Source organism: Caloenas nicobarica, chromosome 2 (assembly GCF_036013445.1).
Source record: "Caloenas nicobarica isolate bCalNic1 chromosome 2, bCalNic1.hap1, whole genome shotgun sequence".
NCBI classification, from domain to species: Eukaryota; Metazoa; Chordata; class Aves; order Columbiformes; family Columbidae; genus Caloenas; species Caloenas nicobarica.
In genome coordinates this window covers 19,387,047-19,411,103 of record NC_088246.1, presented here as the reverse complement: position 1 = coordinate 19,411,103, position 24,057 = coordinate 19,387,047, and the positions used below count along the sequence as shown (strand labels likewise).

At 41.4% G+C, this 24,057-nt stretch overlaps 1 protein-coding gene across 14 annotated transcripts in view; it reads left to right on the top strand.

Annotated features, from left to right (window-relative positions):
- The window catches only part of KIAA1217 (KIAA1217 ortholog), a 355,643-nt gene that overhangs the window by 156,077 nt on the left and 175,509 nt on the right, over positions 1–24,057 (top strand). For 10 of the 14 annotated variants that reach the window (XM_065628990.1, XM_065628992.1, XM_065629001.1 and 7 more), the window contains exons 1-2: positions 8,876–9,081; positions 14,152–14,435. In XM_065628990.1, coding sequence (XP_065485062.1) covers positions 9,012–9,081; positions 14,152–14,435 — 354 coding nt within the window. In that variant the 5' untranslated portion in view covers positions 8,876–9,011. Of the gene's footprint in view, positions 1–8,875; positions 9,082–9,435; positions 9,456–14,151; positions 14,436–24,057 lie in introns of those variants that run through there. The other 4 variants (XM_065628997.1, XM_065628995.1, XM_065628984.1 and 1 more) reach the window with 3 other exon arrangements.

Genomic DNA, 24,057 nt, shown 5'->3' with positions numbered 1-24,057 from the left:
AAGAGATTTTAATACGTCTTTCCTTCCAGCACTTTGCCCATTATTTCCTCTACGGGTAAAGGATTCAGCTCTCATTCCAGCTGCAGTCTTGAAGTACTGTCTTTTAATGGCAGTTGTAGAGCGAAACAGCAAAAGAGAAAAAAAGAGGAAAAAGAAGTGTGACTTTATCACTGGACCTTGTTATGTTAACTACGAAAAATTAAGGCAATAGTATGAAAGTCATAAATAAAAACAACTAAATCACAAAGTTATACGTTTGCAGATGAGTATTGGAAATCAGAGTACATGCATATGCATTAAAAGCTGTGTTACCAATTAGTATTCAAGAAACTTTTCCTTTGAAGTAAAGAAAACCTGCCATTGTCACTACTTACAGCCTGTTCCCTAACCCTAGCTATGCCACTTGTAAAGGCATGTGCTATATTATGAGAGATATTTGTATATCTCAGTGCGGATGTGCAGTTTGTAAAGGGAGATAACTAATACAATGTCATTTTATGTTGTCAGTGGAAAGCTCACCTGTGAGTCATCATATTTTTTGAAAAGTTTTTGTAACAAATACAAAACCTTGGAATTTAATTATCTGGGTTATGTATTTATTCATGAGAGAGACAGAGGCTCTACCTCTGAATAAGCTTAAACCTTGCATGACACCTTTCTGTGCTGACGTTGCTTATTATTGCTTTCAACCCTGGGCAATTCTGTACGCTGCTTGGAGCTTGATGAGACGAATCATTGTTACTTTTTCTCCATTTTTATCTTCTGCAAAAGTGTTGCACGGAAGGAAACTACTTCCCCTTGTAGGAGAAATGGGATGTGACACTGGAGTCGTGTCACTGCGGCTCGCTGGGTGCTTGGGACATTTTGCCCTTGCCAAACCTGAAGCACATTCTCCCTTTCTGGGAGGAGGTAGCCGTGGCCACAGGCTCCCTGCCCTGGCTGGGGAGAGTGCTCCAGCCTCACACCCCTTTCCCTGGGGCCTCTGGTTTCTAACCCAGTGTGGATGGTCACAGGTTGCTGTTCACAAAGCTTTTATTTCTGCTCCTTGGGGAGCACCAGCTCCTGAAGGCAGACACAAGAGCAGAGGTCTAGAGCAGAGCCTTCACCCATGTTTTCAGAGGTAAATTTAGGTCACGTACTCCTTTATCACTGCTTGTATATTACGTTCAAAGAACAGGCTCTGATAATCCTGCTAGCTGTACTGCAAGGAGGAGATGGGAATACTAGAAAGAAAATGAAAAGAGAGGCAAAGGCTTGTTTTCCAAGCCAGAGTCTGAGACTGAGGTATAATGCAAGTCTTCAGGAGCTCAGCTGATGCGATGGATGGAGGAGGAGGCTGAGAGGCGGCTTTCTCACCCAGCACACGTCCTGCAGCACTAGTGGGTCTGGCTGACAATAGGAATAAATCTGATCACTCGAAACCCACGCTGTCAACTTTACCCTGAAGAACTAGGAAACTATTTCTAACACTGATTGTAATTAAACATCAGTCAAGTAACTATAACGTAGCCTGTGAAATGAGAATATTTGCAAAGCCATGTTAGCCCAGGTGCTGGACTAAAGCCCATATTTACGGGGGTGGTTGTTGCAGGGCGGAGGGTTGTGGCAGTCCTGCTGCTGGAGGACGTGCTGTGCCTGAGCCCTCGGCTCCATCAGCCACCTTTGTGGGCAGATGGGCCGAAATGCCCTCACATAACATGCTTGTAACATTGCAGTTCTGTATTAAAGACAGTGATTATAATCAACTATTGCACTTCAGCCTTTCAGCTGGTGATGTGTAGTGTTCAAGAGGATCTGCCCCCCTCCCTACACAATGGCCTAGGTACGTTTTGAGGTGCTTTCCTTCCGCCTCCACAGTTTTTTTCATGCCTAAGAGACTGGCTGTGCTGGACACAGTGACTGGATGTGTGCACCACAGCTCTGAGGGTTTTTTTAAGCTGGATGTCTGATCTGGGAAACTAATGGCAAAGGAAAGAACTTTCCTCAGGGAGTCTGTTTGGAGCTTGATGTCCTTCACTTTCCTATGCTGATCATCTGGGTAGGTGCTGTCACATGGTGTGGTGGGGTTTGAAACAAACACTGGTGCAGATGCAGCATTGGTCTCCTGTGATCAGTAACATCTTGTCCATCTCATTGAAGTGTTTGGCTTTGGTGTGAGGACCCCACGTCAAATTTAATGGCTTGTGATAGATTGGACAGAAGTTGGACAAGATAATCAAATGGTCCCTGTTGTCGAAAAGCTATGAAACCCTAAATGCTGAAGAGTGGATTAATAAGCGTGCATCCCAGCAGAACAGATTGGGCAGGCCTGAGAAAGAACAGAGTGCCTCCGCTGTCAGCTCTGATTGCTTTTATTAATCAGCAGTCTTAATGATAGCATCAGCATGGTCTGGGAAGGTCAGAGATGCACTTCGAAGGAAGGGGATGTATATAATGTTGGAGAAGTCATTGATACGTTTACAAGTAGGAAGCTCTCCTCTAGCCTTCTGCTCTTATGTCTGCCTTCAGGAGCTGGTGCTCCCCAAGGAGCAGAAATAAAAGCTTTGTGAACAGCAACCTGTGACCATCCACACTGGGTTAGAAACCAAATCTGCACGAAAACAAAGCTGCAGGAATTTATTCTACTTGTCTTTATCTCCTTTCAGACATTCAGATTGTTGTTTGCTGTGTAGCACTGCCCTTGGTGGCAGAAGCCAGGGAGAAAATATAGTAAGAACAATTGAAAATGTCCAACTCATTAAGTCACAGTGGCATTGCCCTCTCCTGTGATTTTAGTCTGAGTCTCAGAAAAATATCTGGTTCTTGCCAGTAACATTGTGGAGAAAAGTCGAAGAGATGAATAAAATGCATAGTGTTTCCAAAAAAGTAACTTTTCCAGAAAGACCATCATAATGAATTGTGTGAATGCTGTGGGCTGGCAATACTGGTATCATTGTGTTAATTTCTCATAATTATTTACTAATTATTTTATTTAAACCATTGGTTTTAGTAGAACATTTATCAGAATTGCTTGTTCATAGGTAAGTAGTTATGGTAATCACAACATAATGTGAACAGTTGTGTTATTTTTGGACTCAAGCTCCATCAAAGTACACTTTGTATTTCCTAGTAATTCAAGCAGTCACCTGACAATCATAAACTGCATGTGTACTTCGTAGGAGCTGAAAGAATGAATCTCTTGTGATCCTTTTTATATATAAAGTATATACAAATTATAATTGTACTTTGCAGAGAGCAAGTCTCAGTACCTTTGATCAACCAAGCATGCCGCCTCGTACATTTACGACCTAGAGACATCTGTGAAAACAGCAACAGTCAGTGTTTAAGGCATTAAGTCTATTGTTCTGGCACTGCTAAAAAGTTGGACCAATTTGAGTCCAAACTCTCACCAAAGATATGTTTAAGTGAATTAATCTAAAAGGGAACTTACCAAAACCAAAATGCTTTACACTGGAGAGAAAAAGAATTTGAATGTAGAGCAGATGGACTTAAAAGTGACCTTCTCCCCTCCTTTTCTTCCACCTCCCTCAGAAACAATTCCCTGCACTGTTCCTTCCCACCCACATATTGCTTTTTATTTGATTAAACTCTAGTGATCGAAATTTCCACAATGTAAGGCACATTTTCCTTTCACAGAGTTATTTGTTTGGTACCTTACAAAAACAGATGTTCATAATTTCTATTTCTGTGTTTGCGGGCTGATCTCATTCCTTACCGTAGGTGATCCTGTATGGAAAGTGTGATGTGTGAAGGGCTGGCCAGGCTGGCGGGTGCAAGGAGGAGCTGTAGCCTGCCAGGGTCTTCAGTTCGGAATTGGCTGCGCTGATGGCAATGTACTGATCTCAGTGTTAGCTTGGTACCACAGGATGACCACAACGGGCGGAGGAAAAGTCTGAAATAAGGTGTTGCATTGAAAACATGCATTGTTTAATTATGCTCATTTAGCTCTCTTCCATCTTACCATCGCTGGCAGGAAGGGAAGTAATGTTAAAGTGTATCGCGAGTTAGCTTTGTTGGGGTTGTCCCAAATTAGAGAGGGAGATAAAGCTATGGATGAAAGAGAATAATCACCTGTTTTTTATGTCCCTGATTGAATGTTAGCGCTTCTTTGTGATGACAACAGTCCTTTTTCTCAGTTTGATTTAGGGCATGCAGAAGTGTTTACTGCTTTCGGACCTTTTCATGTATTTAAAAAAATTGGAGGGGGAGGAGAGAAACAAGAATAAAATTCGGAAAACAGAAAACCTAACCTATTTAACATCACATAAGCGTCCAGGTGTGATAGCTGAGAGCTTGAGCAAAATGTCTTTTGGAGTGAATGAAGGATGCTCTGTTACTTTGAGATATGTAAGGCACTTAAGAGCGCGGCGCTTGTCGGTGGGATGTGGGCTGGCACACTGCATCTTTCTTCGCACCCAAGAGCTCCGTGATGCCAAGTGGCAGGTGATTATAGCTGCTGCCCAGAGCTCCATTTGAAATGGAATTGGGAAGATTCTGCCTGAATATCTCATGTTCAGCCTCTTAGTGACTCTTTTTAATAGTTGTTTTAGTGATTAAGGCTGGTGGTGGCTCTTGGCACCACTGTCAATTTCTGAACTTCTCTGAAGAGCTGAAACACGTAGGTCTCACAAGACACAATGAAATTCTGTTGTGGAGATGTGTAGAGAAGCTCATACTCAATTTTATTTTTTTGCTTCAGCTGGAGTGTTACCATTTCACTCTTTCAGCTGATTTTTCCTCACAAGTATGAGAGTTCTTAACTGAACTGGAATGTACAGAGTATAAATATTAAAACTCTCTACAGATTTTTTAACAGCAAAGGTAATTTCATGATAAATAATCCCAGAGGTTGTATTAAATTGTTTGTCATTGTAATTTTTAAAATCAATTTCAGATGTTTTCCTTTAATTTAACAACTGAATAGTTTAACCACTATCCTGCATTAGAAATAGGACTTAGTTTATTGAAATCCCTTACTAAGCAGATGAGACCAAATGACCATAGAACCCCCCTCCACATCTTAAAAATCTATGATTCCTTGTTGTACAATACCAAATCAATAGAGAATTAATTTTAAAATACTGTAAACCTCTTTTCCCCCAGATCTAACTGGATTCTTATCAATGGACTTCAGAGATTTTTCCATTTTGCTTGTACAAGCTAGTGGCTAGTATTATATCATCTTTGATAATATAGTATCGGAACACAGTCCTTTTCTTTTAGAGGTGAGTCTTTTTTAGTTTTAAGCATTGAGAGACCACCCTTAGGAATGCAATAATCTCGCTGAGCACAAACAAGAATAGAGATGTGCTCAGATGAAGTGCAGCACTGCAGCTGCTCTGCTGCCCGAGGTGCAAATCCGAGTTTCACCACCTTCAGTGCTGTTTTTCCATAGTTAGTTAAAGTTTCTCCATTTCAGATCTGACCGATTGGTAGCAAATGGCCACCTGCAACTCCCTGGCATGGAGGGGAGGTTTCCTGACCCTCTGGAGCATCCTCTTGATGTTCCCCTCCCCAGCGCAGGACCAAGCCATCTCTGGCTGTGTCATGGCTTGGAGAGGTGCTGCCGTGACCCTCTTGAGTGCTTTTAATTCCTCCCAGACTTCTGCCTCACTGCTCCAGCTCTAATATTTATTTTGTTTCTGGACTATAATAGGCTAGACAGTGTCAGGCTGGTTCCTGTGGAGAGTGTCATGATGTTTTTCTCAGTGGATACATGATTTCACATGGACAGTGAGACAAGTCTTTAATTATGGGATACTTCTTCTGATTTAACTATTAATAATTAACTTCTCAGTTTTTTAGTTGTGAATAATTGCTAGAGCTGCGGAGTCATTGTATATTATAAGTTTGACTAATTGAGAGCAGGCAGTATTTGTTAATTGTTCCTTTTACACATATGCTAAACCCAGAAGTGTTTAAGTCGCTCTGGGACATCAATTTTAAATACAATTAAAACAGCGTAACCTGTTAGCAATTATTCTCCCTGCGTTGTTTTGATATTGATGGGTCCCGATCTGAGCACAGTAATTAAAAGGAGCCACTGTTATTGTTGATCCCGCAGATAAACAAATGCTGATTGCATGCTGTGAACTGGTTAATCAAGTTTATTTAACTTGTTGTTTGTGATTCATCCCAGTGACTGAGCCTAACAGTATAATGGTTCTGTCTCCAGTTTCTCTGCTGCTAAAGGAGTTTCACTAATTCTTTTAAGTAGACTTAGGTAACATCTTAAGGAATGGTATTGTTAACATATATCAATTAAACCCAGTGTAGGACCAAGGACTTTTCCCTTAAAGTGAGAACATGCTTTGAGACCTTGCTGTCCCAACTGTTCACTGTCCAGAGCAGCTGCAGAGGAGATTATGCTTTGTTTTGTCTGATTTTGATGCTACTGAAGCCTGCCAGGTTTAGTCTCACCTTCTGCCAATGCTCCTTAATCCTGTTTGAGAGGCTACTTCTGCAGTTGCAGAAGTTCTCCCGAGGAGACACCCAGTTTTCAAGTCTCAAGTCCACAACCAAATAAGCAATCTCTCTTAGATCATCTCTGCATTTGGGGAGTCCATGTTGCTCAGGCCTCTCAGCAGCATCAGCAATACCATTTACACAGCATCTTGCTGTGGCCAGGCTGGCACTGTCCCAAGGGGCACCTGGCTGCTCAGCAGGAGACATCAGGCAGGGAGTCAAGAGACCAACTCTCTGTCTTGTGCTCTTGGCTGTGGAAACTAATGGTGCTGGCTAAACATAGATATTTTCATTTTAATGATATATGTGTATATATAGGGAGTTTTTTTTAGTCTTAAACTGATTTTTTTCCCCCACTGTGGATGGAGGTAAAGTCTCCTAAGGGGCTACAGTGCACTGATTTTGATCTTATCAAGGCTCTTGGTACAAACTATAGTGGTCTCCAGAGCTAACCTTGTTTTTGTACAGGGCTGCAATATCACCTTCTCTTTAGGCATTTTGTAAGCAAGTATGTTTTGTGCTTTTGGGTTGTCTTTTTAAATGCCATTAGTTTCCTAACTTTCAGTTTCGGAGCCCTGTGTGCAGGTAATGTCTTGGTACAGCTTTCACATTGCTGCTCCAGGCAACGGCACTGTCTTTCCCACCAAGGGTTTACAAGTTATTTTATATTTCTTGAAGTTGGTGGTGTTCAGTGATAAATAACTATTCCTGTAAGAGCCATCTTCTCCTTCCAGCTGTCTGTGAACATAAGTTGCAAGAGGCTCATCACGCTTGTCCAGACCCTGGAAAGCCTCAGTGTTAAAGGAACATTCCTCCATATCTCAAAAGGCAATATCAGAGAAGTGCGATGGTTGGCCATCACTTTTCCTCCTAAAATAGTCCACAATTGGAATGAACAGGAGGAACCCAAGGCCAGTAAAAACACTACTCTAAATACAATGTGTATCACACTGTTTTCTTTATATTGCAGGGCAACTATAGGAGTATTCTGTTGGGAGCACTGTACTGCAGACCTTAAATAGCAGTGCTAATGTTTAGATTGTATTTTCATCTTTTCTGTGTTTTCCATGGCAGATTTCTGGGACCTTTGCCAGGTTCCATGACCATATAGAATTAATTGTTAAAAAGGAAAATAAATATTTCTTAAATGCTAGAGAATATATATATCTGACCTAACGAGCAACAGTTTTGTTCATTTGTCCATAGTTAATTGTAATTTACTCAGATGTTTCTTCTGTCTGGAAGGGAGAGGACTGAGGCATGAGAGAGTGATTGTTCTTGAGCTTCTGTATTGAATTTATATATATACAAAACATTTCTGCATGCAATAATGTAGCTAGACAGGATGACATTTCTGTCAGATAGAGATGTAGAAGGAAGCATAAGGGAATTTTCTTAGCCTGTCTGGACTGGGTGGTTGAGAGGTCATTGCAAGCAATTTAGCTGATGTTATATTGAAGTCAGAGTTGAAGGAAGTTTGGAAGTCCAGATTATGCTAGATCTGTTTAAAAAGACATCCAATCTACTAACTTGTTCTCTGGTGTTGCAGTATGACATTCATTTAAATGAGAAATTGCATATTTTTATTAGTATATGAGTTACTCTTTGTTCTTAACCTAATTCAGAAGTTGTCTGTGGATAAACTTTCTGATCTTGACGCTGTAACTCAACACTCGGTTTGTTCCACCATCTCTGGCTCTGTGTTATGATTTTGATAGACTAATTCAGTCTGATATTCTCCACTAAATCAACACATGTGGCATCTGCTGGAATCTGTGGGATTTGATCTCATCCTTCTCAGCCACATTATTTTTTGCCTCGCAGCCAGGTGGATCTATTGATTCTCATGCAGGCTTCCTGCCGCTCTGATCTGCCAAAAGCGAATTAGTTATATGTTTCTATATGCTTTGCTACCGAGGCTTCAAAATCCCTCTTAACCAAAGTCCCTGCTTACATATTACTACCATTCATTTTTATTGGCTTCACTAAAGTTGAATTCCTCTATCTTGATTTTTTCCTTAATTCATTCTCTGAGCAGCTTGAAAGAATTCAACAGAAAACAAAACCTCAAAGCACTTATATAATGAATTACTTTTAAACTAGACGCTCAAAAAGACAGAGGAGCATTTATCAGGAATGTTTGTGGGCTTGGTGGTTACGAGCTTAAGAAAATATTCTGTGGAAAGGCTTTTGTCCCATGACAGAGATTTAAAAGGCTGCGGATTCGGATTCCAGCGGAGGCTCAGGCCTGTAATCACGTTTGAAATGTTCCCTTTCACAAGGCTCCCCGGCTGCCGCGGGAAGCCAGCCGGCTAGGGGCTCGGCTCCCGACGAGCCCATCACCTGTTGAGGCCCCCGGCCCGGGGACGCGCGGGCCCCGCCGGCGCTGCCCCGCACAGCGGCCCGGAGCGCGGCCTGCGGGGCGCCGGGGGGGCTCGGCAGCGGGCGGCGGGGAGTTTCCTTCCTCCGCCCCGAGACCGGCGCTGACAGTCCGGGCGCTGCGGCTTCCAAGTTGGAGAGGGGAGCGTGTGCGGTAGACAGGGACAATGGAGGAAAAGCAAAGCCAGAAACCTGAGCTGTGCCTGGCTTGCTCGGCAGACAGCAGACAGATGAAGGGTAAGTAAGAGAATCAGGCAAAGATGGAGTTACATTTAAACATGCCCCTCGCTGCCGCTGCTGCTTTTTATTAATATAACTGGAGGCAGAATGCATGGAGGGGGGAAAAAAAAAAAAAAGGCAAGCATGTCTTTCTTGTGCTAATGGCTCTGCAGATTTTTCTAATACTCCGACTCTGTGAGTTTAACTTTCTCTTTAGAGAAGTTTCTGTCTAGCCTCCAGAGCAGGAGCACGCTGCATTGCTGTCACCGTTTGCGGGACGCTGGCTGGGGCGGAGGGCGCTGCTCCGCCGCGGGGGACAAATAATGTCACCTTCCCTTTAAATGCTCCGCGTGCTTCACCTATGGCAGCGAAACAGCGCTTCTTTCATACAAGTGGGTTCGAGCTCATCTTTTCCTCGGTGTGTATGTTAAAAGTGGGAGATTCACGGCAAATTGTTACAGGGTTTAGTTTGCTTTGTGTGAAACCAGTTGGGTTGGTTTTGGAGCGAAGCCAAGAAATTATAAGCGTGGTTTTCACCGCGGGTCAGCTGTGGTGCATTTGTGCAATTACTGTTGCACTGTATCTTTAGTAGAAAAGCGAATGAAAGCTGTTTTCTGAGGAATTTTACATGGGCTGTTCCACGTGGAGAGTAACATTCAGGTAGCATGACAGATACCTAATCTAATCTATAACACAGTATTTGTGGAGCACCTGTGAACGTTCCTAGTTCATGCGTGTTGTATTTCTCATTGCCACTTCAGAAAAAGTTGTGTTGCTGTGTTTCTGTGAAACAAATAGTGCATGGTAGAGTATATGTGGTTTAAAAAAAAAATCACATGAGTTTATGAGTATGTAATACTAGAAAATAGTGCATAGAAAACTTAGGAGATTTTTGTTTGGTTGGTTCATTTGTTTGTTTTTTCTCGGGAGCTCATTAATTGTTTGATGCTCTTTTGAATCATTTTGTAAGTTAAAATACTGGGCAGTGCAAGTCACCTGTATCTGTGTCTGTATATGTTTATGTTTAGTGGGACTGAAGTCTTCACTTAAAGGCTGTGTCTGAATAGGGAAAAAAAAAGCGCCTTCGGTAACATTTCTTCTGTATGGGTTGTATGAAGCTGCCTGAAATACATGTGGAGCTAGAAGAAGAGAAATCTGACCAGACCAATCCTATGATTTTGAATGCTGAAAGCTCATAACCAAATGTAGTAGTTTTGGCCCATATCCAAAATTTACATTTGAAAGTTACTTGGAAAGAGAGCTAATTGTAAAGACAGTGGAGTAAATTAGAAAGATTCCAAATAATGTCAAATTTGCTGCTAGCATAAATACAGCAGAGGAGGGTTTGACTCATGATGTTTAACATTTTATTATTTTTTAAACTTTTTTTAAACTTTAAGTATTGAATGGGGTTTGCTTCAAGGCTCACTTTCATAGTGTTAGTATGGGTCATGTCTAGACTTGTTCTTTTGTGAAATTATTCTGAAAATGTTCTTCTCTTATGTCACCTGGGTTGCAAAACAGGACTATTAAAATCTTCCCAGTGTTTAAAGTAATGAAGCAAAGTGACTTTCCTGACCTTTGTAGACTTCATGGAGGGTGTGACTTGGAAGAATTGCATACCAGGACATGTTGCTGGACTTTTTTTAAAAAAAATTATTTTTATTTTAAATTTCTAGTTCACAGTAATTAATCTTTCATTATAATCTTCCTGGTAATCCTAGGCATACTGCTTCTACAATGCAGACCTGGGCCTCTCTTCTATTTATATCAACTGTAGTAATGGGTGATATTAAGAAGTCTTGAAATCTGTTTTCAGATCAGAGAAGCAACTCAAGTGTAAGAGTTACTCAAGCCTTTGGATAACCAAAGCCCTCTCCTGTCAATCAGCAACTCTTGCTTTTTGTTGCCCTCTACACTTGCTACTTTATTGAACAGGAAGACCTTCAGCTTTTAGCTTCTGAATACGAGGGAGGGAGGGAGGGAGACAAGCTTATCTTGCACCTCTCTGTTTTCCCTTGGCTTCTCTTTACTCCTTTTCCAAGGAGGGTACTTGCATAATTTATCCTTTTGCTACTCTTAGCTCTCTTCTGGGAACCATCACATGATCCTTCACACATTTCACAGTTATCTGCGGGGATTGATTTGCTAGGCCTATTATCTTCACTTGGAAGATATGGACAGTTTGCCCACGCTGTTATTGAGCAACTCCAGGATCCAGAAAACCTCTCCCAGTTTCTCCTCCCTGTAGCACTGTGGCCCACACAGCAGCTATGGAGCTTACATGCCCCAAGGTACCCAGGAGGGGTTTCACCATCCCAGCTTTCAGCCTTGCCATCAAAGTCACTCGTCCCTACCTAGGAAGTGGGCAGGGAAGATTTTTTTAAGCCATTACTAGGGGAAAGACCCATATTCAAACATGACAGAGAGTTTGCTTTGCAAAGAAAGGCACATGCTGCTGTGTGCTGTAATGCTGCGGGATCGTGCTGAATGCCCAGGTCAGCTTGCTGGGAAGACTAGCAACTAGTTTGCATAGTTTACATTCCTTTCTTTTCACCGGTATTTATACAGTATTTTCCAAATATATGAAAGAAAAATAAGAGAATTTGTTGATCTTTCTAATACAGTATAAGAAAAATATGTTATTTTTGATTCCTTCTCAAGGTTTCACCCAATAACAAATAGTGGTAAAACACTTCACTTGATATGTCTCTTTATGTTCCAAATAATTAGCTTTTTCTTAAACTGCTGAAATAACTGAAGTGCAGAGTAGGGAAAGACTTTGCAGGAGAAAAATTTATCACCTGAAATACACATTCATGAGCTTTCGGTCGTGTTTGTCCATGTAGGTTTACTTGCCTTCTTGTGGAAGTGCCTGCCACCAGTTCAGTGATTGAAACTGCCGCTGTGACCATACTTTAAGGGTTTATACCAAATTGCTGCATTCAGTCACTCATGCACACGCTGACTCCCTTGAGCTCCAAGGAAATCCCGTATTTATATCTGTTGCCTTTGTTCCAAGAGCCTCAGGGACATAACCTCCGGGTTCTCCGTGCAACAAATTAAAGATGGTAAATTCCAGCCAGCCCCATCCTACCTCTTTTCCCTCCTGTGTACAATCCATTGAAATGACTGCAGCTTTCAGAAATCTTTTTGACTGAGCATATCTGGAGCAGCCACTTCTTGCAAGCTAAACTCTTTTTTTTTTTTTTTTTGCCACTTTTCTCAAACAACCTGTGCATACCTGGCAGTTGGTGCTCTGAATTTTCAGTAATCGGTGAGGATGGATGGTTTTTAATTAAGTTCTGCTTGGAAAGGTTGAGTGTGTGTGTGTACGTACACGTGAGGCTGCCGCTCTGAAGGTTTAACCAGGATTAAAGGTTAAGAAGGTCTTAGAAGGTGCTGTGGAGGTCAGAGATGGCATTTTGAATCTGTGTGAGAGTAAAACTTTCTTGTGAACCAAACCTGTTTCCAAAGTAGTGTCTGGATCTGTGCTCATCAAAGCATGGTGCCACCTTCAATCTGAACTCTTGTGTCTAGTTCTGCTTTTGGAATAGGTTTCCATGAATGCAACCGAAAGGCTGTTGTTGATATTTTGGAGTCCTTGAGCATTATAGGGAGCTTACAGAAACATGCAAAGTCTTGGAGGACCTTCCAGGGCCCAGTCCTGTTGCGAAACCCGAGGGAATTGGTTCCCCAAGTGAACTGGTGGGACATCCCATTGGCAGCAGCTCCACCGATAGAGGATTTACTTTATTACCAGGGCTTGATGTTATGTGGGATGTGGCAGGCAACTGACAAAGTGTACCAGAAAGCTGAAAAACCCTCAATATAAAATCCTGAGCCAGGTGGCAGGCAGGGTATAAAACTGGCTGACTGAACCATAAAAAGACTCAAGTAGGTGCCTGTTTCCAGACAGCAGTGCCGTGTAAATGACAGCACATGGGGGAGACAGTCGCTGGGAGGATAAAGGGCTCTGTGGCAAAGTGTCAGAAGGAGAGAAATAGAGATATGTTAAAAACATGTAGAGGAAAGAGCTTCCTGCTCCTGAGGATGTGCCGTAAAGGGTTAACACTCGTACAGATGTTGGAGGCTGCTTAGTAAAGATGGGGAAGCCCAGATCAGGCTTGGAGAGGCCTTTTGAATGCTTTGGGTTCTGTGTTTTGTTTTGTTTTGTTTTTTCCTTTGCTGACAAAGGAGTGAGGGGTTTTTCAAAGGTATTGGGTAACAAGGCTCCGGACTACACTTCTTCATGCACCAGAGGGTTGTTACGTAGTTACCTGAAGATAAGCCAGCACTTACATACCCTCAATGTCTATCTCTCTTTACAAATGTTGTCATGGTCTTTGGTCTTAAAGTAGATTTTGAAGTTGTAAAAGTTAACTGAGTTGTTTTGTTGTTGTTCTGATTTTTTATATTACACAAACCTTACTTTTATTCTGTTTCTTAAGAAATGGTTTATTGAAAAAGTGCTGTAGTATTTTCCAGTCTGCTGTCCTGAGACATATAAAATCCAAGGGAGATCCATGAAATTTAAAACCAGACTACAGCCAGAAATCAGGAGAAAGAGCCTCCAAAACTCTCTTAATGTTTCATAGGTGTTTCAGAGCATGTTGAAAACACACTGAAAAAAGATTTAGGATTTCAAATCTGCTTTGTCAAAGGCATTTCATCAGTTGGTATCCTTAAGGATACTAGTTACAGGGCCATTAAGTGTACTGGAGCCTATTGAAGAAACCTGTTCCTTCTGTTGGAAAACATCCTGTAGATTTTAAAGGTCATAGAATAAGGGCCCTGTCAGATCATCTTTTCAAGTCATGTAGTGGTAAAGATGATATAAAAGGAACATCTATTTCAATGATGTTCACTTTACAGAGAGGCGATACTGCAGTTGTATGTATAAAAGTACTGTGCATCGCTTATATAAGTGATTATTTCCAGGCCGCTTCTTATAACGTACATATGCCTAATGATGCAGAACACTACCTGACTTTCAAATGAAGCTAACTTTTATATCAATTATTTTCTTTTTCTAATTAATATGATTGTTGGGAGCAAGTCCTTCTGATATTTTAATTTTTTTTCCAGACCAGGCAAAAACCGGTTTGCATGTAACATCACTAGATGATGCAGAATGTCTCCGATCTAAAGAGCTCCTTTCGACTCCAAACAGTCACACTTCTAATTCAAAGTCAGCTCGCCACATCCCTCGAAGACATACAGTAGGTGGTCCTCGCAGTTCCAAAGAAATACTGGGAATGCAAACCTCAGAAATGGACAGGAAGAGAGAGGCTTTTCTTGAGCATCTGAAACAGAAATATCCCCACCATGCTACAGCAATAATGGGACACCAGGAGAGACTGAGAGATCAGGTATGAAAGTCAAATTCATATCTTGCTTTTTGTTAAACAGTCCTTATAACTCCTACAAAATTGAGTGTTACCTCATTACAAAAGGTGAGAATGTAACAGAACATTAGATTTTTTTTCAATGTAGCCTAAGATTCAGTTACTCTCTTGAAATGAAAAGAAACAATAATAAAATGAAACTATTCAATATTACCTTGGAATTGTTTGTTGAAACTGGCATTTTTGAAAAGCTTTTCATTTTTTTTAGAATATACACGAAGAAAAAGATGAAGGTGAGACTCTTGATCTTAGTATATGGGTCTCCATTTACTTTTCACAGCTGAAGGGAAAATATGGAACAGCTGTTAACTTCTGTTACACTTTCAGTATTAACGCAACTGCTGGGGAGAAAAGAAAATATCTGTAAAGTGTGTCCGTGTGCTTTAGCTGGCTCTGTTACCCTTTCATTTGCTTTCTTTTCTATTTTTGAGTCTTTTAATACAAACAGAGTGGATTTATCCACAGGTATCTGCCTCCTCCAAGCTGTTTTGACATCCACGTAGGTCTGTCAGCAGCGTACCTTAAGGTGGTTTGCTTCTCGCTTGCCTCTGATTGCTTTTCAGCAACAAAAAGTAGATGTAGGGTCAGAGGAGATGTGACCTGCTGATGTATATTTCTCAGAGCAGGTGGAGGCCATCCTCACGCTGACCTTCTGAATTCAAGCAATGCCGTGCAAGGACGTGCAATTCTGGGCTCCTTTTTTGGGTGTAATGTTAGAGTTTAATCTGTTCAGCTTTACAGACAATCTACCTTGTATTCCATAATTCTTTAAATCAATCAGAATTTAGAGTTTAGGCTCAAAAATCTTGTGCTTCTTATTCTCAGTTTAACAAATGATTGACAGCAAACCTTTTATAATTTTTTTTCTTAGTGTTTTGTTGGTATTTCAGCACTAACAGCAAATTAATTTTAATTAAGGAATGGGAACAAGTTGGAAAAATACTGTATTCTGTTCTGGGAGTTTTAAGTGAATTCGCAGCCTCTTTTGAAGCCTTCCAAACCTTTGGAGATTGTTACAGGTTTGGAAAGATTGTCATTTGGTAACTCCCCCCTACAACTTCACTTTGACAGGGTCTCTAGACATCCCAGGCTCCATCAGTGCCTCAGAACACAACTGCTAGAATCCATATGTATCCAGCTAAAATTGCTGCAAGACTTCAGCTCTAATGAGGATGATCTATTCCTTATTTTTAAACAGCTTTCCTCCTTTCCTTTGAAAGTCTTGATTATTATTTTTTTTTTCTCCTCACTTATCTCTTCCATGAACTTTAGTGACTGTGTGGAATGTGCTGGGTGGTAGATAAAGATAGCATACAAATTAAATAAAGGAGGTGGGAGGGGGGTGAAATCCAGAGATTAGATCTTTTGGAGACATGTAAATATTTAGTTCCAGTGTTGCAGACACTGCAAACCCAGTTTGAACAGCCTGCAGCATTATACCCTTCACATTTTGTAATTTGAGCCTTTTCTGAAGGCAATAAATTACAGAAGGAATGCAGTAACTGTTCCTGCTATTTGTTTAAAATGTGTCATCCTTGCTAATTTATTGAGGGTAAAATTCATGCGAATTTCTTCTATTTTTTGATGATTAGACATATGTATTGTATGTAATGAGTGTGAATTTTAAAACAAAATAACTTTAAAATTACTATTAGAGCATCTTTCTTGGGAATGAGGAATACTGAAGACTCCATCTATTCAGCATAACTTAAAAAAATAGATAAATTGAAGAGAAGCCGCATTAAAAACATGTAGAAATAAGTTATATCAGTTGATTGTAAGAAATTTGCTTAGTTGAAATGTATCAACAGTCTTGCTCATCAGATGCAGTAACAGATGATTATGGTCATGGCATTACAGTTCAGAGAAGTTTTCTTTTACCAGTTGTGTCTATGAGTATGCACACACATATCTGTGTATTTTGTGTGTGTGTTTGTATGTATGTATACATATCTCTGTGTATAGATACACATAGGTATCCGTATATATATATATACACACATAGCTCTGTGTGTGTGTGTGTATATATGGGTATGTATAACGCACACTTATTTAGCTGCTCCATGAATAAGACCATAATATAATTTTGCTTCAGAGGGTGTGTATGTGTGTAGCATACATACGTCCTTCCCTCCCACCTTGTACATGTATGTGTGTTGCAGTGGCATAGAAGAAAAACTACATACACATGTAGTAGGTGTGTGCATGTAACACATATGTATACATCACATACAAAATCTGTAAGATGTATGGGAAGACATGAACTAAAATGCCACTATTTATTTTCCAGGTTAGTTTCCTCCCTTCTTACTTCTCCAGCTGCTCCAGTATCTAGAAAGTGGCAACATTATCCATGGTGGGATTTTCCCCACTGGGGAGGATCTATTAAGCTTAGTAGCCAATGCAACACCACTTTTTAATCTCTATGTCAAATGGTGCTTCTGGAACATAAAACATCCCAGTATTTACAGTCAGGAGATAGTCCCTTGGATATCATATAATTTTTCTTCTAGGATGCTCTAAACCCTGTCAGGTCCATAACTAACAAAAATGAGCCAGAAAACCAGGATTGGTAGTTGTCTCTTTTTTGTGCGGACTTTCTTCTCTTGTCTGTTTTAACCATCACTATCTGAGTACGGCAAACTGACCCCCAGCTTGCTGAAAATAAACATCAGGAAAAAAATGTTTGATGTTGTCAGATCATACTGTATCACCTCCACCAGCAAGGTCAGCTCTGAATGTTTTTGGTATCTTCCACTATGTATTAATGGTTTAATCCTGGCTTCATTTATTCAGATAAATCCCTCCCTGATGTGCCTCCTGAGGCACCTGGTTCTGCTCTTGGTGACCTGCCACAAATCAGAAGTACAATTGTGGCCAGGTAAAATGCCAGCAAGGGTTACTGATGGTTAACTAACGTGGTGACCTGAAACCTCCCAGCTGTGCACACAGATCATCCCTTTTCCACCCCACAGGTTTGTCGCCCTGTTGGTGATACCTTATTCTGGAAAGGAAGGCTCACAGAGACAGGGGCCGTCTTTGTTTGCACAAAGATACAACCGCAAGGCAAATAACCTGCAGCTGAGCCGCTCTGTGTGGTAGTCTGGGGTGTGAGTTTGCAGCAGCCGGGGGGTGCAGGTGTGCTGTGCCTTGTGCACCCCAAAACGCCCGCAGGGGAACGCAGCACCCTGCAGCCGCAGCTCCGTGACCCGCAGCCCAGCAGCTTGCCCTCATGCTGCAGGTTTCCCCCCTCGCAGACAACCCCGCAGCTGGGCACCAGAGCTCCCTCCACCTGGAAGCCTGGAAAGCCGAGGAACAAAATCTTTTTTATAGGTAAAGCAAGATCCTGCAGGAGCTTTGGACACCTTGCCTCTGCCAAGGCTGTCTCGTCTGAGTTAATGAAAGGAGGGTGCTAATGTAATCCTCAGGAAAGTGAGAAAGCAAAAAGAGAAAGGAAGGAGGAAAACAGTCTTGGTCTTCTGAAGCTTGAGGTGGTGTGAATCATCTGCTGCTGAGCTGACGGCAGGACGCGGTCGCTGTTTACGTGGGGTTGACTCCGGTCAGCAGCGAAGCAAAGAACAGGAACAAGTATAAAAACTGGGGCAGCGGCTGCAAGGGTGAAAAAGAGTTTGCAATTAAGAGGTTAAAAATGCTAACCTGGCTGTGGGAGAGGGGTAATCCCTGCCTTGAACCTGTTTTACAAGTCACCCTGCTAAAAAAAAACCAACAAAACCCACAACTTTCTGAGGGGCAGAGAGCAAAAATGAGTGTATAGAAGTTTTTCAGAGCACAAGCTTTTGAGCCTGCCTTTAGAAAATGAGCTGGGAGATATTTGCTGTGGCTTTCTTTTGTTGCTGTTTGACTAGAAAATAAACTGGGAGATGTGGAAGAGTTGAGAACAGCTCTAGCATTTCAGACAGTGCTCTGTGAAGAACAAATTTATTGGCAAGCAAAATTAGATTTCCATCAATTTAAAACAAACAAACAGAAAAAAACCCCACCACCACCAAACCTTCTGGTGCCTGTTAATAGGCTCAGTGCCTAGAAAATGGTGGTTGAGGCTTTTTTTGTTATGTTCAGTTAGGTCTGAACATGACAGGTAACTCTGGCATCTGGGCAGGTGTGGTTAAGGTCACCATGGAGATCCATGATGTCATGCTTGATAGAGCGTGTCAAGACAGCTAATCTAACATGTAGATGTTCAAAAAGTCCCATAGGCCAGAACTAAGCTTTATGCAAATAACAAAGTTACACTGTAAAAGGGTGAAAGAAAATACAGCTGAGATATGGCGTGCGTTTTACCTGGCAGCTTGAAAGGATTATTACAGGCTTCATCGTAAATTGAAACTTTTGGAACTAAAGGAAGAGGATTTCAGACCGTCTGTGGCCTCACCTGTGGAATCTCACATTTCGGTAAATAAGCCTCTTTCTCTCTCTCCGCCCTTGCTGTAAAACAATGCTTTTGAAATCATGGAGTTTGCTTCACCATGTTGTTCTTCCTGGCAGCAGGGCTGAGTCAATAAAGCAAGTTTTCTGGCATGGCCCTTTTCTGTTTCAAAAATGAGTTTTTTATTGAATGAACTGAGAATTCTGAATTATTTGAAAGGCTTTGTAATGTATTATGCTGATTATATGAATCATGCTGCAAAAATGTCCTAGGTAGTGTTTTGGAGAAGAAACTAAGAATTGAGACAGTGCATTTATTTGTAGATTATTGCCAGATGTCTCTCCTTTAACTGTTAAAATAGAACACTAAAATCACAACAGCATTTATTCCAGCATTTGATATCTGCAAAAATATCCAGGCTTTTTTTTTTTTTTTTAATGGATCGTAGTATCAGTTGGTTAAACAGGCTTTGATATATGCTTTGATATCATAGCGTAACACTGGGGCATTTCTTAATAGATTTTTTTCTGGGGTAAAAATGCATTAGTAAAGGGTAAACATGTTTCGAGGTAAAAGTCCAGCAGCAGAAATACTATTGGGACTTTTGGGTTTTAGGTATAAACAAAAGGGGATATTTTCAGTCCCTCTGGAGGGAGAGTAAAATCCCTGGGTTCTTAGCTGCGACCACTGTTGTGTGGGCATCATCACGCCAGATCAAGTAAAATCGATCCGTAAGGGGTAGCCCCCCCGCTGGCACTGCCGTGGTGTGGTAACGGGAAGTAGGTTTAGGGCTACAAAGTTTAGTTGGTTCAAATAGCTCAGTTTGAGCGGGGTTAGATTTAGGTGGGGAAGGGTGGGGACTTACAGTAGTTAATGTCTGAGCCTAAAAATGTGAAAGGAGAAAAATCATAGGTTCTGCCTAGAGACACCTGAGAAGTGTGAAGCTGAGAGAAACTTCAGTTCAGTGTAAATCCTTTGTAGGATTTAAGGAATGAGGAGGCTGCAGAATATGGTAAGCACATTATCTAATTCTGAGTGAAAAAACTGTATAAAGGATTTCTGACGTTCTGCATTGCTTGATCAGGCAAGGCTAAGGAAACTTTTTTTGAGAACATGTATTGATTATTAAAGTGAATGGATTTGAAAGGAGTACAAAGTGAAGAAGTCGCTATTGATTTTTTTTTTTTTTTTTTTTGATCACAGCTCTTTTGCTTTTACACTCCTAGTTATACCTTGAAACTAAGCTAGTAACGGGAATATTATAGTTATTTCAATTTAACTTTTCTCCCAAAGCCTGAGTGTTCATTATTTAGTACTAGAACATGTACAAATGACAATGTGTCAACTCAACTAGCATATTTTGCATTAATTACAGTGTTGTTGGTTGATGTCCTGGATTTGGGCAGGGAGAAGTTGATTTAGTGTTAATATTGTGTGAATAGTTTTCTGCTTTGTACCAGTTAAAAACCCGAGTTAAAAAATTACGTTTAATTTTAAAATGTACACAGTGTCTGTGAAGAATGTGGTTTTGATCTGGATATATGTTGCTGCAGATTTTTCTGGTTGAGAAAATCCATTTCGTTGCATTACTACTTGGTTCACATACTGCTGTATATAATGTGTCATCAAAAAATGCCTATTTTTATCTGGGAGGTCAGTGTCATACAGCTAGAACTTGCTGTTGTGTCAGCATAGACTGCAGGTATTTGAGCAGGGGAAAAAAAGTTCCAGAAGCTGTTTCAGGAGATTTCTGCAAGTTCCTGCCTCCCCTCGGCCAGTGGGTCCTACCTCCCTCCCCGAATGAGGCGGCAATTCCCCCTCCTCCCTGGATGGTCTTTGTAAGCCCAGCAGAGCAGGTTGCATGTTCAGGACAGGGGGACCCTCCGCAGCATCCACACGTGTCCCCTGTCTCGTGTACCGTCTGGTACAACAATTTATTGCTTTCCAGTGCTGCTGCTGTATGTTAAGGGCAACTGCTCTTATTTTTGCCATGTTAAAAGCACCTAAGTGAAACAACGAAACTGAACACATGAAACATGATTACGAGCGTAAATCTCTGCTGGAATCCAAGCCCTTAGCTGTTGTTTATGGAAGGACATGAGGTGACATGTCGATTTGTTTTGAGTTGAAACATGCTCTTTAGCCCCCAGATAATGCTATGATTGCGAGATATTTATAAATAGCTAGATAGATAAATGAACAAAGAGCTAGTTCGTTAGCCAAGTAAAGTGGATTTACTTAGTGTTCACTAAAAGAGAAAATGTTAAGGAGGAAGAATATTTCTAGCAAAATGTCTCAGTGGAAAGTCTTTCAATTTTACTCTTTAGTTTAATAAAGTAAGGTAACATATTAAGGTACATATTAAACTACTAGCCGTAAGGTATCTCTGGGAGTAAGTGGAGTTTAACTACAGTGATAATACTTTACTAAACATAAGTTTATTAATTTATATCTATCACTTAAAAGTAATTAATAAAAGCTATTCTTTTGAAAAAGCAAACAAAAGAAAGCTGCAAAAAGGCTAATAAAGCAATTCCTTCTCTTTTTCCTTCCCTCCCCCCATGCAAACCACACACCAGCGCAGTTGCTTTGCCCCGACAGGCTTAGTAACTTTTCTTCTGTGGCAACGCCTCTGTATTTTAAATAGTGTGTATTGTTTGTAACTCAGAAGTCCCAGGTAGTTGTTATACGCTTACCTTTGTTCATGTGAGCTTTGTATATGTATTTTTCTAACCTAATTTTATGAGAAACAAAAGTATTTTTAGAATCTTTTGTATTCAGCTGAGTAAATGCCTGCAGTAATCTTGTTTTGGTACTTATGATTAGATCCAATAAAGAATCTGGGACTTAGGTCTCTGTTAAAGCAGAGTTCAGGCGGCTGCATTCGAGAGAGTTGCCCATGGAAACCTCTCCCAGTTGTTGTAGACACCTGAGATTCCTTAGATTTCAGAAACTTAAGCTTTTCTGGCCAAAAATATCCTGAGGCATTTATAAATGTGTTTTTGCACATACTCAGTTTACTCATGGTGCTTTCTGGATTGCCCCTGTACACGACTACCAAAAACTGCACAGAAGCCGTCAGCATGGCTCGTTGGGTGGGTGGGTTCAGCGCAGGACTGACTCCTTCAGCGGTGACAGAGGGGAGCCCATGTCCTGCACAGTGGCCTGGCATTGACCACCCCTGGGGCAGAGGCCTTCCTGCCTCCTGTGAACCTGGGCCTGATGCCCTCCTTTCTCTGGGGACGCTTGGAGGAGTTTGGGGTTGGCAAATCCTACATTTTCCCTTTTGAAGTTGAGCCACTGGGCAATGACGTGTTGCAAGGTTTGGTCTCCGTAGCATTGTGGTGAGCCCCTCAGGCCAGCTGCTGAATGAGCCTGCTCACAGGACTGCAGAATTGAGCTCTCCCAGGCCATGAGGACCTTGTGCTTCTTTCTTCTTGGTGGCAAAGTTTCAGGAGTCAGTGATGGAGGGGAGAGGCCTGGCCCCGTGTTGCCGTAGCCTGGTTATCAAGGTCCTCTGCCAGAGGTGGAGGGAGATGTGGCTGTAGAACGTCCTTCAGACCAAGGCAACCAGAAAGCCGGATCTTGTCCTTCTTTACACATCCTGCAGAAGTAGATTGGTATATGAAGGGTGCTTTGCCACTGCTTCCTCTTCCAACTTTACTTTTAAACCGAAGCACCTCAGGTTGCTGTGCTTCATGCTGAGCTCAGCTGTGAAAAGCATGGGAGGCGTCCTCAGAGCACCATTCTAGATGGGGCTTGTCAGCGACTCCAAAGTTAATTTCAAGCCCTTATTCACTTATAAGAGAACAAGAAGTGAAAATGAAGCCCTGGTCTACAGACATCTTTGGCTGTGCTGGTTTTGAGCAGGCGTTCTCTCTCATCTGTAGGTCTGGAGGTATGTTACAGAAGGTGTGAGGGTCACTTGTTTGGCAGATGAGGAGCATCACAGGTAGCAAAAGTCTTGGGTGAGGGCAACAGATCATGCCGATGGTAAAGCTGAGGCTACAGAGCAGCTTTTGCTCGTCATTGATCAAGGGTTCCTTTCTGTGGCCTGTGATAAGGTGTAATATTTATGAATATTTGCTGTGTCTCAAGATCATTTCCCTGCAAATGGTTATGAATGTGCCTCAGTTGTTCTCTTTTCAGCTGCATAGTCCTGTTATCTTCCCACTGGGAACAGTTTTGTGCTATTTGCACATTGTCACTTGGGAGAGGAGCATGTATTTCTGTCAGTCGTTAGCAAAGTAAATGCACCTCTGGACCACTGTTGCTTGCTTTATTACATCATTTTTCAGTTGATTTTCTAACAAAGGCAGATTGCACCAAAGTCACTTGATTAACTGGCTTGGTTTAATCATCATCCCTGGGATTTAAATCTCTTTTGTGGGCTCAAATAAGAGAACAAGTGTAAATAAGACAAGCAAATCTCTTAGGAACATATATTCTAGTTTCTGTGATTCCTTCAAATGAGTTGAGCACACCAGGAAAAACAGTGCTATTGTTAAAATTGCAGCCACCACCTGTGACTCTGATGGCAGCCACTGAGATGTGTGTTTTAACGTTCACCCAGGCTTGGTACTTGCACCGGTTCAGTAAATTCAGAATGTGATGTTATTAAGTTTTGCATCTTGACACTTCAAACCAACACAGCAGCTTTTGGTTGGGTGAGATTATGTTTTGAAGGGTTCTTTTTTGTTTTTGGGGGGTTTTTTGGTCATTAATTAGTACCTTCTGTGTAATCTCTTGTGTCGTGGATTGTAGTGATTCCATTCATTCATTAGGACAGGGGTGTCAAACTCTTTTTCACTGGGGGCCACATCAGCCTCGCGGTTGCCTTCAAAGGGCCAAATGTCATTTTAGGACTGTATAAATGTAACTACTCCAACATTTATACTTTTGAAGGCAACCGCGAGGCTGATGTGGACCCGGTGAAAATGAGTTTGACGCCCTTGCACTGGGAGATTGCTGCCTTAGTAAAGACTGAGTGTTATCCTTTGTTTTAGTAAAGGTTTTCACTGGCTGATTAATATACTGCTGTAGGTGCACTTCACATAAAAAAATATTAACCTAAGATCCAAATTAGTTGTTAAAGAGAGGAATAGAGAAGCTTTTCTCTTAGGTTATGTCTGAAATCTAGGAAGACCTATGATATATTTTTCACCATGGTTTCTGCCATGGCTTCTTAAGGAGGGTCTA